This window comes from Oryx dammah, unplaced genomic scaffold (genome assembly GCF_014754425.2).
Source record: "Oryx dammah isolate SB20612 unplaced genomic scaffold, SCBI_Odam_1.1 HiC_scaffold_13, whole genome shotgun sequence".
Taxonomy (NCBI): domain Eukaryota; kingdom Metazoa; phylum Chordata; class Mammalia; order Artiodactyla; family Bovidae; genus Oryx; species Oryx dammah.
The window spans coordinates 12,123,498-12,138,615 of record NW_024070197.1 but is presented as its reverse complement, the minus strand read 5'-3'; the positions used below and the strand labels follow the sequence as shown (position 1 = coordinate 12,138,615).

Genomic DNA, 15,118 nt, shown 5'->3' with positions numbered 1-15,118 from the left:
CCCAGAATCCAATGCTTTCCACCTTGTTCAATCTCACCTCACTTTCTTACTCCTACCCTATTCTATTTATAGATTATTTATTGTTTTCAATGAAATAAAACTTTGTTACCAGCAAGAGACAAGGCCAGCTGCCCTGGGCCCTCTTCCTCAGCTCTGTTCTCCGCAGACACCTCCCCAAACAGCTCCTCCAATCTGACCTTCAGGCCTGTCCCCCCTCAGGGAGCATGGATCACAAAGCCAGAAACTCAAGGTGTGCTCTCTGTACTTTAGCTTTTCCCTGGGCAAGTTGTTGGAAGGTAACCCACACCCCCGGAAGGTTCTAGTTGTCTGTTTATTTTAATGGAAATGAAGGAATAACACGTCCTAGAAAAATAAAGATTTAGGATACAAACTAGACATAGGGGTCAGGGTTGCCCCAGTGGTCGGGGATCTTTGGTCTGGGGCTGGATAAGGTACCGGGGGTTCTAGTCCAGGAGGTGCTAACCGAGGACCCCGGCCCACACCCCCCACACCTGTGGGGAGGAAGGGCCCAGCTGGGAGGGTCCATTAGTCTCTAGGCACAGGACTGCCCGTCCTCCACCCTGGATTCCAAGCAGTTCTGAGAACGCTGGACATCAGTGGAGCTATTAATAGTGTTTCAGGGAGTGATAGGGAGAGGGCTGGGGGTAGGGGGCAGGGGAAATTCAGCCATTTGGCAGGGCATTCAGCTCACAGCTAGTACCAGGTCGAGGGGGGGCAGAGCCCCCAAGTCAGGACCCCCAGATCTCCCCATATAGACCAAGGAGAGGGCTGTAACAGAGGCAGCATCCTGTCTGAGGAGTGGACCTCCAGGGCACAGAGAGGTTGAGCACCCAGCCAGGGAGGGTGTAGTGTGTGTGGGTAGAAGGCAGCCGCTGTGTTTATGAGGGCCCCTCCTCCCGGCCTGGATTTCGAGCACCATTGTCAGGGGAGGCCTGGGGGCCGGCGGGTCACAGTTCCAAGGGCTCTTCCACAGGCACTGACTGTAGCTGCGTCAGGACCTTGGTCTCGGCTTCCAGCCCCTCGTCCACCTCACCCCCCGCGGTGGCCCCCAGGAGCAGCCCCTCGGGGTCAGGGTCCGGCAGCCTCAGCACGGTGTGGGGGGCCTGTGTTCCCAGCCCCTTCTCTTCCTCTAGCAGCCCCTCAGTGCCAGTGCTCAGTTCCAGCCCAGCTGGCCAGATGGGCACGGCTGCGGGCGATAGCAGCAGCCCCTCAGTTGGGGGCGCTGGGAAACCGGGCAGGAGGCCAGAGGAGTCTGGGGAGAAGGGCAGGCTTGGGGCAGGGGCGGTGGGGGTGGGGGGCGGCTGGGCTGGCTGCTGCGCAGGAAGCGCGCCTAAGGCGTGGGCCTCCGGAAGAGCGGGGCTGGTGGCCACCGGGAGGGCTCCTTCTGGCACTGAGATGGCTGTGTCTGGCTTCAGGGGCAGGGCCAGGCTGGGGGCGGGCGGCAGGACCTGGGAGACCAGCATGCTGGTGGGGAAAGTGGCGGTGAGGATGATCTTGCCCTGTTGCACGGCCACACCTGTCACGATGGGGCTGCCAGACACGGAGTTGGCCAGCAGGAAGTTTCCTGTGGGGAGAGGGGGGAGCCCAGGCACCCAGGTGAAGAACCAGAGGCAGAAGGAGCCCCTTCCGGGTGAGGGTGAGGCCAATTCTTCCTGGCCTGAGCCTCAGGAGGATCTAGGACCTGCCAAGGAAGAGCTCCCCTCCCCCCACTGCAGTCCCAGGAAGCCCAACACCACTCCCCACCCCCAAACAAGTACACCCCCCCACCCAGCCACCAGAAGGGGTTACCTGGGGTAGTGGCCGAAGGCAGCTGCAGTGCAGTCACGCCCACGCTGGAGTTTATCAAGTGCACGTTGGCAGGGCCCGAGGCACCAGCCACCTTCACTGGGCTGCCTGGCCCAGCTGCCAGCAGCTGCAGCGGCCCCACGGCCTGGGGCAGGGTCACCACCTGTGAGGTGGGCACCACCTGGGGCAGGTTCAACAGCGGGGAGGTGGGACCCAGGCCGGCAGGGTAGCCAGGGGGTGGGGAAAGCGGCACCACTTGGGGAGCAGCCATGGAAGTCACTGGTCCTGGGGGCAGTGGAAAGGTGGCTGCCGTAGGAGGGCCAGGCACCACTTGGGGCAGAGGCGTCGGGACCTCCTCTCCAGGGGGCCCTGAAGCAGTCACCTGAGCCCCCTTGGTCTCCGGGGCTTCAGGCTGAGCCTCCTCCAGTCGAACCTCCCCAGTCTGAGGGTCCAGGACCAGGGAGGTCTTGCCCTCGCTGGGCCCTTGGGGGCTGGGCTGTGGAGCAGGGGCACCCCCAGTGAGCAGCAGGGGGCCCAGGCCGGAGGCCTCGCCCAGGGCCAGGCTGTTGATGATGACGGGGCTCCCATTGAGGAGCACTGCTGGAGAGCTGCCGGCCGCCAGGAAGCTCCCATTCACCAGGATGGAGGAGGAGGCAGGGCACGGTGCGGGAGGGGAGGCCCCGGCCAGGAATATGGAGCCTGGCGCTGGGCCCTCAGCAGCCGCCGGAGCCGCCCCCCTCTCCAGGTCCTCAGGACTGCGGCTGGACTCGTCCTCAGTAGTGGGGTTTCCATCAGACTCGCTGGCCAGAGAGAGGATTGTGAGTGGTAGACTCATGCTGTGTTTCCCCGCGGGCCAGCCCCATTCCTGCCGGGAGCCAGCGGCAAAGTGCTCAGAGAAAGCACAAGCCGCCCACTGCCTCCCATGTCCCCCAGCCCAAAATTTTCTGGGCAATTTCAGGGAGTTAATGAAACCTCCTCTCTGAGACCCAAGGGAGGAGTCTCTGCAAGCCTGGTCCTGATACCACTACCCAAAGGTTCAAGCTGAACGCTGAGGGTGAGAGGGGGCCCTCCTCTCCCAACTCCTCGGCTTTTGGGTCCGGGAGGCTGAGCAACTGAGCTGCCTGAAGTCTCCAGAGTCTGCCTGAAAACAGCCGAGTGGCTTTGGAGACACTAAGGAGGGAGTCGCCAGCTCAGTTCCCGGTGCCCAACCCCCCCTTCCCCTCCCCCCGGGCGTCGGAGAAGGAGCGAGAGGCCGGCGCGCAGGGTGGGAGGGGAAGGGCTTGGGTTACAGGGAAACCGGAGCTGGGGAAGGTTCACGTTTCACAACAAAGACAGACGACGGACCACGCTGTTTGGGCCCTGGGGGGGGCGGGAGAGACGGTGAGACAGCCGCGGTCAGGGAGGTACTGGCTGCGACGAGGTCTGAAGAAGCCCCTACGTCCAGGAGCGAGGACAAAGGCCTCTCCTTTCCCGCAGCCCCTTTTTCTCACTGCCGCCCCCAAGCCTAGCCGCGGGCGCGGATGGGATCTGAGACGGAGCCTTGAGTGGAATAGAGGGAGGCGGTCTCCCCAGCCTCTGCGAGAGGAGTAGCGGTGTTAGGGTGGAGGGCAGGGCGAGTGCCTAGTTAATGCACGCGGATTCCTCGCGCTCGGCGGGCGCCTGAGGGTGTGAGCGGGGGGGTGTCCGAGGACAACGGGTCTGGGAGAGCGGGGTATGTCCCCGGGAAAGCCGGACTGGCGCCGCCCCGGGCCCCTCACCTCTTGCAGGGCGCGCCGCCGCCGCCGCCCCCGGTCCGGTCGCGCTGTCGTCGGTTCTTGAACCAGTTGCTGACTTGCGTGAGCGAGAGGCCGGTGAGCGTGGCCAGGCGGCGCTTCTCGTCCGGCGTGGGGTAGCGGTTGCCGCGATAGCAGGCCTTCAGCGCGGCGCGGGAGCGCTCCTTGAAGCAGTAAACGGTCTCCTCGCCGTCCCAGATGGTCTTGGGCAGCGGGAATTTCTTGCGCAGACGGTACTTGTCCACTGCGCCCAACGCGCGGCCGCGGGCCCGCTCGGCCTCGTGGTAGCGCGCGCGCAGGTAGAGGTCCTGAAGGAAGGCATGGTGGGCGGCGGGGAAGGGGCGGCTCTCGAGCAGCCGGTAGAGCTCGGCGTACTCGCCTCGCTGGAAGGCAACCAGGGCCCGAGCGCGCAGCACAGGATCGCTGCCACGTAGGCGCTCGGCCGGAGGCAGTGCGCCCAGGAAGCGGCTCAAGCGGCCGGCGTGGCCCGCCTGTAGCAGCGCCTCGCACACGCACGCCACCTGCTCCGGCGAGAAGCGGAGCCCCGTGGGCGGCTCGGCAGCGGCCTCGGGGGGCGACCCGGGGACGCCTGGGGATCCGGGGCCCTCCACTTTCACCGCCGTTTCGCCCGCCCCGGCCCCGGCCGCCGCCGCCGCCTCACCCTCGGCCGCCTGCAAAGTCTGCAGGAGCTGGCGCGCTTCCTCCTCCTCCTCTTCGGTCGCCGCCGCCGCTACCACTGCCTCCCCCCCGGCCGCCGGCCTCGCGCTCGGCTCCGCAGGCAAGGTAGCCATGTTTTGCAACTTTGGGAAGTTCCTCCCTCCTTCTCCTCCTCCCTCGGGCTTTCCCCAGCCCCCTCCCCCGCCCGTCTCCCCTCCCCACCCCACCCCCCACTTCGTGCTTCCCGATCTTCTCCCGCGTACCCGCGTCTCCCCGCCTCAATACCGATGCCAGGCCCAGCTCTCTACTAGGGTCTCTGTCCCAGTGTCTGTGTGTGTGCCCGTCGCCCTCCCTGTCTGTCCGTGATTCTCCCTTTGTTTTCCCTCCGCTTCAGGCCGCGCTTTTTGCCTCCCCCCGCGTGTGCCTCTGGCTCAGGGCCTCAGTTTCCCCATCGGGACAACGGAGAAGGTAACGGGCCGTCCTGGAGGGCTAAGGGCGCGAAGCCACCTCTGCCCCGAGACTAAGCTTCTGCACGCCGCCGTCTCCAGGGTCCTCCGAAGGCCCCCCTCACTCCCCATCTCGGCCCACGCTCCACCCCTCGGAATTCCCGGCTCCGCAGGGGGGCGGGTCTGGTTGGGAGAAGGGGCGGGGGAAACGGGCTGGAAAGTTTGCAGCAACTTTTCTCGAGCCTAAGTCTCAGAAACGGATGAGCGTGGCCCGCGCAGGCGCAGTGGTACGAGGACGGCTGCGAGAGCTGCCAGTCCAGCCCGCCTCTTCACGCTGTCGAATGGCACAGCTGGGTCACAGCTGGACAATGGGCGGTGCCTCCGAGGGGCCCGCTCGTCTTCTCCTATTGGCCGGGTGCCTAGGCCACGCCCCTCAGCCCTACCCCCACCCGATTCGTCTGCTTCGCCTCCCGCTAGCTTCCTGCCAGGCCATTGGCCGCCTCCGCTCGCCTTCCGATTGGCCCGCTGAGCAGCCTCTTGCCCTCGACTCAAGCTGCAGACCCCAAGGAATTTCAGAATTTGGGGCAGACGGAAGGGCCTTTTATTCGCGAGGATCGGGGGTGGGGGTCCTAGGTGGGGAAAGACAATAAATATCGAGGAATGTCGGGGTCTCAGTGCATCCAAAACGTGGATTAGGGTGCTGGGGTCCTGGAGCCTGTCAGCGGGTCAGAGGAAAGGTCAATAAATAACCAAACTGCCGAGGCGGACGGAGCCGGCGGGCTCCGAGAGCAGCGCACGTGAGAAGAGGGCGAGAGAATCCCGGAAAAAGCGGGGCTGTCAGAAACAAAGATTCCCAACAAAGCAGGCGGAGCTCGCGCTAGACTTTCGCTGCGGAAAGAGAGCCTTCCTGAGGGGGCGGGGCCTCATGCACAAGGAGGATTTGTGGTTTGCGAGCCGATGTGGGTGGGGGTGCCTGGAGGGTGAGAAACAGATGAGCCCTGGCCCTGCTGCCTTCTCTAGGTCGCAGCTTGCCCATCCAGATCGGGGCTAGGTAGGCGGAAGAGGTCTGCGATACCCACAGCAGCAGCAGCAGCAGCAGCAGCATTCCCCGCTACAAGCCTCCCTGGAGCTGCTGCCCCGGCTCCTCCCTCCCCGGCCGCCAGGGGGCGGGCCCGGATCACGGGGCTGAAGCTGGGGCGGAGACCCACACTTGGAGTGTTGTGAACTGGGAGGCGATGGGAGGGGCTTCTGGGCCCCGGTCACCCAACCCTCCAGCGGAGCCCGAGTGTAGGACAGGCTCGGGTTCTAGGGTTCAGGCGGAGAAGGCGGCTCCCGGGCGGGGTCAGACTGCGGCGAGATGGCCGGCGCAGGCCACCAACCCAATGCAGCCCAGGGCGGCGGCAACAGCCAGAGCAGCGGCGAACAGGAGCAAGGAACGCGCCTCCGATAGGTCAGGCCTAGGGACCTGCAGGGAGAGAGCGAGGGTCAGCACCCAGCGACACGAGCCTCTGATTGGCTCCCGGGACTTGCCCCGCCTACGCCTGAGGGTCCACAACCCTGGCACCCGCCCCCCCCTCCCCCAACAGGGCGGGTAGCTCTGGTTGGCCGGCTCGCAAACCTAAGTCTTGGCCGAACTCATCATTGGCTGCTTCCTAGAGACCTGTGTTGATTGGCTGCCCGAGAATCCTCCCTCCCCACCACTGGCCCAGCCCCGCAGAGGCGCTGCTAAGCAGAGGCGACTTCGGGTACGTGGAGCTGGGGGCGCGCGGCGGGCGGGCGTGAGCAGCCGGACGTACCCTGGCAGGGAGCAGCAGGTGGCGGCGGTGCATGGGGCCTGGCCCCACCAGCGGGCATTGGCCCAGAGCCACGGCCGGGGGGCCATCTAGCTGGAGAGAGAAGGGACAGGTGACCCGATCTGAGCCCAGCTCGGCCCGGCCGCCCTCGGCGTGGGGCGAGAGACAGCGAGGGGAGTCGAGGTCGGAGAGCTTATCTAGGGAGATGAATGCGATATCCCGAATGGGGATATGGTGAAAAGCCTAAACGAGGGAGATCTGGTCGATGTGGGGTGAATGGAGAATATCTACTGACTGCAACCACAGAGAGAGGGGAGCCCTAAATCTGGACGGGGGTACGGGGTGACAGAGACAGGGCCAGCAAAGAGGGGCAGCAGGCTTGTTGCAGGGGAAAAAGAGGGGTCTTACATGGGAAGGTGGATCCGTAGCCCGGGGACTGGGGACCCCCGTGACAGCTGGAAGGAGAAGAGAGAGGCGTAGGGCGCGTGGAGGGACGAGGAGGGCGGTGGCGCGGCGTGCCCCAGCCTGGCCCCTCGCCCTCCCCCAGGTGTGTACACCTGCAGTGGGCCCACCTCCCCCGGGCACCTCAGGGAAGGGGGCAGGTGAGGGACTCGCCTGCAGCTCCCCCGGCCTGAAGCAACTCCATCCTCTCCTGCAGCTGCCGGACATGCGCCTCCAGGTCGCGGTTCCGAGCCTGGGCCTCGCGGAGTTGACTGCGGGGAGGTGAGGACCGTGAGCCCTTGAGGCTCAGACTTGAGAGGCTGCTAAAGGTGGTGACTGCCCCCGGGCCCCGACCCCGACCTGGCGAAGTTCTGGTTGGCCTTATGGATGGCCGCTAGCTCCTGGCTCAGGCTCTGCCGGGTCAGCACCTCCTCCTCCAGGGCCTCCTGGAGCTCCCGCAGCGTCACCTCCGGCTCTGCCACCGTCTCCGGAATGGTCTCCAGAACTGCCGCTTCAGCCTGGGTATGGAAACGGGGCTTAGGATGGCCTGAGGCCTGGGGAGCATTCAAGGCAGGACTGGGATCCTCCCTCGACCTCTATTCCTGCACCCCCTAGATCCTTCTGGAATCTCCACAGCTCCACAATGATCCAGACAACCTCCTTTGGAGGGCTAATGCCAGCCCAGTCCTACTCATCTCCAGCCTTTACTCTGGTCTCCTCCCATCCACCATCCACACCAAAACCAAAGGGATGTTCCTATAACACTGCTCAACTTGACCAGGTCCCTCCTCTGCTCAGATTTTCTCCAGCCCCTCAGAGCCCTCAGGAGGAGGCACACCACACTGAAAGGCCCTGTCTGGTGTGCCTGGGCTGGCCTCAGCCACCGCACTCCTCATTCTTCACGGTCCTTTCTCCTGGAACAGTGCAGCCGTACTACCCTCCTTTCACATTTAAGAGCAAATCAGCTGGTTCCCACATCAGAGCCCTTATTCTTAAGGTTCTCTTTGCTTTTCCTCCTATGGGTGGTCCTCCTCCTTCTCCGAGGCTTCCCCTCCCTTGAGAGTCCCCCTCCATGCGTTAGAAATTAGAACTAAGTGACCTGTTCTAATTTATTTGTGAGGGTCACGTCTGACCGAAGTAGCCTTGTCTCTACTTGGTCTTCCATCCCTTTCTATGGAGGAAGTTCCCAGGAGGTCCAGCACTCCATGGCACACGGTATCCCTGAAGGCCTCCCCTTCTCGTCCCTCACTGACTCTCCTCCAGGGACTCACCGTTTCCTCTGGTGGGGGCACTGTGGGTTCCAGGCTGGGCTCTTGCAATGGCTCAGGCAATGGCTCGGCCTCCAGTTCCATGGGCGTGGAGCCCAGGATCTCATCATCCCTGGGGAGAGGAGGTGGCCGAGGGGTGGGAGGATGAACTGGCCTCACCCCAGAGGCTGCTAATCCCCTGGGTTTAGAGCCAGGACACCCTAGCCTGTGCCCTGGGGCAGCCAGACCTGAAGTCTCCGAGGTTTAAGGAAGGAGAGAGGCAGAGTGAAGGGGACAAATTGCCAGCCTGGGGTGAGGGGAGGGGAACAGGTCCTCCTCTTGTTAGGAAAAGGCCAGCCCCTGGCATGGCCTCAGGCCCCTGGAAGCTGAGCTGGGAACCTGGAGTCAAGACACCCATGTTCTAAGATCTTCCCTTCCCCTCTGTCTCCATGTCCCCTTCTCAGGCCCCTCTCCTTAGGGACTATGGAAGTGAGGGGCACACTGCCCAGCTCTGGCAACCTCCAAAGAGGTTGTCTTCAGATTGGGTGTGGGATCCCAAGACTGACAGTAGAGAGCAGCCTACCCTCTCAGACCCAGGTGCTGGGAGGAAGACAGATCCTCCCAAGGAATATGAAATTGCAATAAAAGTGATGTTCCCTCCAACCCAGCAGTCCCTCTTACAGAACTGGGCCTCAAGGACCCAATGACCCTGGACAAGGATAAAGACCTTTGCCAAGACCAATTTATGGCTGTCCATCCAGCTTAGGTCAGGACAGAGAGGCTGGTTGACTAAGTCCTGCCGGTCCAGTGGAGAGAGCACTCCCCAGCAGGTCAGGATTGTGTGGTAGTTTGTTTGTGATAAGAAATGGCATTTGCAGTACATTGTCCAATAACAGAACGGGTTAGAATACAGCATGTTCCCACAGTTGTTAAGGAGGTGTGCGTGTGTGAGCCAGGAACCGCCGCTGCTGGCGGGCTTCGTATTTTCTGATATACTTGTGATAGGCAAATATATTATTTGCAGAATCAATGTTTTAAAAAGACTTTGTGGTTATGTAATTCAATGAGTCTGTGTTCTTTTAAAACTGACTTAACAATTCTAAACTCCTTATTTTCTAAGACTGTGAGGTCCCATGACTGTACACTAGACATGGAAAAGTGGAAAGTGAGAAGATTCTGCAAGGCCAAGTCTGTGACTCAGGTTTTACAACTGAATCTAAATTTCAGAGTTTTCATGGTCTCAGAATTTAAGGTTGCAACTCTGGACTCCTAAAAGTCCTTACTTCCCAAGATGATAAGGTTCCAAGACTGACCCTGCAAGTCTCCTGGGCGCCATGTGATAACCTGGAGTAGCCCCCCAGGGCCTCTTGGGGGGGCCTTTCCGCTCCCCCCCATCCACTCCTCTCCCCCCCATCCACTCCTCTCCGGCTGCAAAGGGGCCATGCTTACCTGAGGGCCATGCAGGAGTAGGAGTAGCCCACAAAAGGCAGGTGGACGCCCAGCGGCATGCCTTCCTGCATGTCTGACAGCGTCTCCTAGGCGAGAGAAACACAGATGTGAGGTGAGCAGCAGCTGTCAGGGCTGGCCCCTCACCTGTTCCCAGTGTTGGCTTAAGTTCCCCCCACCCCCGCCCCAGCCCTGGGTCTGTCTAAAGTGGACTCCACGTCATTTTATTACATCCTGCTGCTTGCTTCAGGGCACTTGCCACAGTAAAGGTATATCTTCTCCTGACTGTAAGGAGAGGAGGGCAGGGACCTGGTCCATGAGTGTCCTCAGCAGTGCCCAGCACAAGGGCAGTCAGACAGAGCAAGCCTGGGGGAGCTTGTACCAACAGCTGAGGGAGAGAAGGCCTAAGGAAGGGAGGAAGGTTCCTCTATGGTATGGTACTTTCTCACCTCTCATCCTTGCAGGTCACGTAGCCCCCTCCTCCAGGAAGCCCTCCAGGACCTTTCATGCTGCATCAGGAGGCGTGCCCCCTGCACCTCCCCGCCTGTCACAGCCCTAATCTCTCTGGGGCGTCACTGTCAGGGACAAGTCTGGGTCTCCCACTGGACTGTGAGTCTGGGTCACTGCTGGCTTCCCAGTACTCAGCCCCCCCAGAGCAGGGGTTCTGGGGAAGCAGTGATTTCAGGACCCCAAGAAGAGGGTACTCTCCTAACCTCAGTGTTATGGCGGAGGTATGAGGGGTACCTTCTGCAGAGCTGGGGTCGCAGGTACCTACCCCGCCCCCGCTCACCATGGCAGTGAGCCCGTCCTCCACCATATCGAAGTTGCACGTGTCCGTGGCACCCTCGAAATCTGGCGTGAAAGGGGGAACGCTGTCTCGGAGGCTGTCCCATTCAAGGCCAAAGAAGAAAGGATGCTTCCGGAAATCCCCTGCTCCGTTCCGGCCCAGGCGCACCTCCGGAGGACACAGCAGCTGCTGGATGAGGTCTCGCGCCTCCTCTGGGACTCCCGTGTCGGCCAGCGGGAGAGAGAGGTGCTCCTGCTCGGAAGGGGCGGGGAAGAGGGGCTGTTACCTGGGAGCCTTCGCGGAGAGGTCACGGGCTCCCCGGGCAGTGCTCACCCTGTAGTGCACGATCTTGCCATAGGTCTCGGCGGTGGAGTCGGCGTAGAAGGGCGTCTGCCCGTAGAACATTTCATAGGCGAACACGCCCAGCGCCCACCAGTCACACTCGGGCCCGTAGCTGCCAGTCCCCGGCCCACCGCCCACCGCCTGCAGGATCTCGGGAGACAAGTAGTCCGGGGTGCCCACAGCCACCAGCGATCGCACCTGAGCCAAGAGGACCACAGCTGAGCTTGGCCCCGCCCCTCCTATCTGACTCCGCCTCCTCCTATCTCTGACTCCGCCTCCTCCTAACCTCGACCCTGCAGCTTAGTCCCTCCTTCTGCCTGTTCTAACACGGAGCCCCCACAAGCAGGCTTAGTCCTGGGTCTCCTCTTTCCCCTCCATATCTGGTCCTGCCCTCACGCTGGCTCGGCCTGCACACCTCAGGCCCGCCCCACACCCTGCACCTCTGGTTCCGTCCTCCACCGCGACCCCACCCCTTATTGGTCGCCGGAGCTGCCCCAGGACCGACGCACGGCTCACCGTTCCATCCGCCCGCAACTTGAGGCAGGAGCCGAAGTCGGCCAGGCGGATGTGGCCGCAGCGGTCCAGCAGGATGTTGTCCGGCTTGATGTCCCTGCGCGGAGGGAAGAAGGAAGGGGAGGAGGATACGCGAGCCTCTCTCCCGTTGTCTCACCAGGCCCCGCCCTCTTAAGGGTCACAGCTCTCCGATTCCCGCGCCCCTGGGCCCCGGCAGCGCCCACCTGTGCACGTAGCCCAGCCGGTGCACCGAGTCTATGGCCATGACAATCTCGGCCAGGTAGAAGCGCGCCATCTCGGCCGGGATCCTCTCCCCAAACTTGCTCAGCAGCGTTAGCAGGTCCCCGCCCACGTAGTACTCCATGACAAGGTACTGGGAGGGGGCGTGTTATGGGGGTCGGTATCTCGACTGGGCACCGATCTCTGACATCCCAGGACAAAGACTCCCAGAGACGCCCCATCCCTGGGCAGAGACCCCGCAGGCGCAGCCACAAGAGATTTCCCAGGCCAAAACAGACACCCCCCACCCCCAATCCGCGTTCCTCCAGGATGTCACTAGACAGAAATTCACTCCCCACCAAGAGAGTCAGGGAGAAAGAACCCAAAGACCTTCCCTGATGTCCAGAGTATGGAGCCCACAGTCGCCCGGCCTGGGGCTCACCAGGTAGTTCTCGTCCTGGAAGGCGAAGTGCAGCTGCGTGATCCAGCGCTGGTCCCCGTTCACCAACACGTCCCTCTCTTCGCGGAAGCACGACACCTGCGGGACACCCGTAGCTGAAGCGGGCGGGGGAAGGGGGCGACGCAAGGGGGGATCCTCAGTACCCTACCCACCCAGCCCGGCCCTCACCTCGCCTCTCTTCAGCATGTCCCACTTATTCATGATCTTCATAGCGTACACCTGGCCCGTCTGTTTCATCTTCACCACCGCCACCTGAAGGCCCAAACAGGGTAACGGGGCGGAGGTGGACGGCAGACTCCCGGACGGCCGGGGATAGGACTCCGCCCGTAACCCGGCCCAGATATGGCCCCGCCCCCACAAGCCACGCCCATTGGCCTCAAGCCCCGCCTTAGGCTCTAAACTCAGTCATTCATCACTTTCTCAGGCCCGTCTCGGAACTCCTACGTCCCCCGCCCACTGTAGGAAAAGGCAGGTTCCAGCCCCATTGAGCTGCCTCGGCTGCTCCAGGCTCACCTCGCTGAACGCCCCGCGTCCGATCACCTTCAAAATCTCGAAGTCATCCCTCTGCAGTCGGACCTCCTTAAGCCTCGCCGCGATGGGCTCCACTGGAGGCGTGGAGGGAACCAGAATCACAGGGACTGACACTGGAGACGAGGCAGTCCCGCCCTCGGTCCCCTGTCCTTGCCTCTCCCCTTAGGGCTGTCTGCCTCCGTCTTCACATAAACGTTTTGTGAGGTCTGGGGGGCCCTAAACTGCCCTCCTATGGAGAGAGGTGTGATGTCTGCGAACCCCTTTCTGGGACAGAACGTTAGGCCAGAGGGCTCTCCGGGGTGCAGGATTAACGGGTTGAGGTAACAAGTCTGCTCAAAGGAGTCTGTCATGAACAGAGAGAGAAGAAACAGGCTCAGTTCACAGAGCTCCTGGGGCGTCAGTCCCTACTCCCAGTGACCTGGCCCACCCCCAGGGCACTCTCTCATTCAGTCTGTCTTGCATTATGGCCCAGAGCCTGCAATTTAATCCAGCACCTTAGGCTCAGATACAGGTGGCTTGTGGCCCACACTTTGGGAAATCCCGAGTTTAGGGTTGGGGCCAGGAGAAGGAACAGGAGAGGGAGACGAAGCCAGCGTGGATCTACAGCCTGGGCATCAGTGGTGCAGACGCGGTCAAATGCGTGCTGTTTTCTCAACTCCAGGAGGAGGTTTTACTATCACTGCTTATCTACAGAGGGGGAACCAAGACCCAAGACAGGTGAAGTCCTCTGCCCAAGGTCCTAGAGCCAGCAGTGTGGCAGAGGGCAGTTTGGGAGAGAGAGGGCAGAGGGTGGAGGCAGGAGACTCAGAGGCAGGGGGACAGGGAGGCCTGGAAGAAGCTGGGAGCCTCCACCGAGGCAGGAGGGAGAGGGAGATGGGTACAGCTAAGGATAAGATACTGTGGATTACGGAGAGGGTTTGGGGTTCGGGGAGAGTGGGCCGGCCGGGAAGCAGCAGCCAGGGCCCAGGATGGGGGAGGGTGGAGAGAGCCAAGACATTGAGCCCTTTTAAGGCAGCGGGAACCCAGGCCCCCTCCCCCGCCCCCGCAGCCTGGCAGGGGAGGGGCCGCAGGATGCTGCCCGGGCCACAAAAGGAGCGCTCCTTACAGGAGTGCGGATTCCTGTCCCCGCCTCAGGCCTCAGTTTACCCTGCAGCAAAAAGGGGCTGAGACAGCTACTAAGGGCTGCGGAGGTTCTCCCAGAGGCCGAATGGTCAAGCACTTGGCCTCCACCTTCCTGTCTGCAAAATTGGAAGGAGAGAAGCAGGGCCTGGGTCAAAAAGAGACGGGAGCAGAAGGCAGAGAGAGAGGACACAGAGACGGGGACAGGGACACTCAGGGCCCCAGGGCCCGGAGCAGGCTACTGAGGGCCAGAATGGCAGATGTCAGACAGACAGAAACCTGAGTGCCCCAGAGCCCCGGCCAGGAAGGGCTGAGGGCAGACAAGCAGGAGGCTGAGGCTAAACCATCTTCCCTGTGGACCTGTCTCCAGGGGAACACTCAGCCAGAAGGGACTTTGTGGTTGGGGGGGGGGGGCATGCAGCATGGAACCTGCAGAGAAAGTGGGCCCTCCCAGAAGAACCCTGGTTGTTCCTCCTCCAACCAGGGGGTGCTGGGTGATGCCTGTCTGCAGAGCTGGTTCTCCCTGGGGCCTGAGTCACCGCGCCCTCCCAGGGCCTGGGCACCTGTTGGGGCAGCTGCAGAGGCTGGCGCCGAACACCTGCCCATCGGCCGCACCCCTGGCAGCTGCCCTGTTCTCTCTCCCGCTCCCCCTGCACTCTGGCAGGGTGGAGGGCCATGGAGCCCATTTTAGTGGTGGTGGTGGTGGGGAATTCCCCAGGAGACAGGGCTCCCCAGCAGGTCCCTAGGCCTAGACTCGGGGAGGGGGTACAGGGGGGACCACAAAAGGCAGCGCCCAGCCCAGCTGACCACGGCTCCCAAGTCTTGGTTCTGAGTCATGGCTACCCGGACCTCTGCTGACCCTGCTCTGCCCTGCTCAATGGAGCACAGGGGAAGGCACACATCGCCCCAAGTACTGGGCTCCTGAATGGGAGGCTCACCCCATGTCCATCCTGCCCCCAGCAACCAGCCCAGACCCACCTCCTCCCTCTGCCCTGCCCCCATCCCCAAACCTGGGCCAGGGGTGGGGGTTGGGGGGGAGCCCCTGCAGAAAGGTGGGTACTCACCCCACTCCAAGAAGTCGGCCACATACTTGTCCTGGGCCAGGTCGGAGGCGCCCAGCTCCTGGTGGACGCCCAGGAGAAGGTCGAGCAGGGGCTCCAGCCCCAGGAAGCCGGGGTCCAGCACCAGCTGCTGGAGCTGCCTCAGCCGCACCTCGGCTGACATGTCGGGCAGGCAGCACCATGGCCCCCTCCCCGGGCCCGGGGCTCAGGGTCCTCCCGTCACGGGGCCTGCAGGGCCCTGCGGGGGCCCCAGCCGCATGTCTGCCTGTCCCCGGCTGTCCCCTGGGCCTCTCTGGCCACTTCTCTCTGCTGGCTGCGAGGGCCTCCTCCCTTTCTCCCCACCCCTCGGGCCGGCCCCCTCCAGCCTCCTGGCCTTAACCCCTCACAAGCCAGGGCCCCCCCACTCCCGCCTCCCCGGGCCCCTCAGAAAGCCTCAGCGTGAGGTGGGGGGTGGTGAATCTCAACCCTCAAACTCTCC

At 62.7% G+C, this 15,118-nt stretch overlaps 2 protein-coding genes across 7 annotated transcripts; both read right to left on the bottom strand.

The window, feature by feature from the left end:
- Window positions 1-312: 312 nt before the first annotated feature.
- On the bottom strand, window positions 313-4,449 carry SIX5 (SIX homeobox 5). The gene is made up of 3 exons (XM_040252497.1): window positions 3,564-4,449; window positions 1,810-2,606; window positions 313-1,585 (listed from the first exon to the last, which is right to left on the bottom strand). Exons 1-3 carry the CDS (start codon window positions 4,367-4,369, stop codon window positions 969-971), a joined length of 2,220 nt encoding a protein of 739 aa, XP_040108431.1. The 5' UTR covers window positions 4,370-4,449; the 3' UTR covers window positions 313-968.
- Window positions 4,450-5,259: 810 nt separating this feature from the next.
- On the bottom strand, window positions 5,260-14,948 carry DMPK (DM1 protein kinase). Of its 6 annotated transcripts, none has more exons than XM_040252503.1 (15): window positions 14,644-14,934; window positions 12,443-12,534; window positions 12,098-12,181; window positions 11,912-12,007; window positions 11,475-11,623; window positions 11,254-11,347; window positions 10,729-10,935; window positions 10,384-10,647; window positions 9,612-9,697; window positions 8,187-8,295; window positions 7,276-7,433; window positions 7,090-7,187; window positions 6,883-6,929; window positions 6,478-6,563; window positions 5,260-6,146 (listed from the first exon to the last, which is right to left on the bottom strand). In XM_040252503.1, exons 1-15 carry the CDS (start codon window positions 14,801-14,803, stop codon window positions 5,987-5,989), a joined length of 1,890 nt encoding a protein of 629 aa, XP_040108437.1. In that variant the 5' UTR covers window positions 14,804-14,934; the 3' UTR covers window positions 5,260-5,986. The 6 variants fall into 6 exon arrangements, with proteins under 6 accessions (XP_040108437.1, XP_040108441.1, XP_040108440.1 ...); XM_040252507.1 differs by having other exon boundaries at window positions 12,443-12,803; window positions 14,644-14,719; XM_040252506.1 differs by having other exon boundaries at window positions 5,266-6,146; window positions 6,478-6,567; window positions 10,399-10,647.
- Window positions 14,949-15,118: the final 170 nt, after the last annotated feature.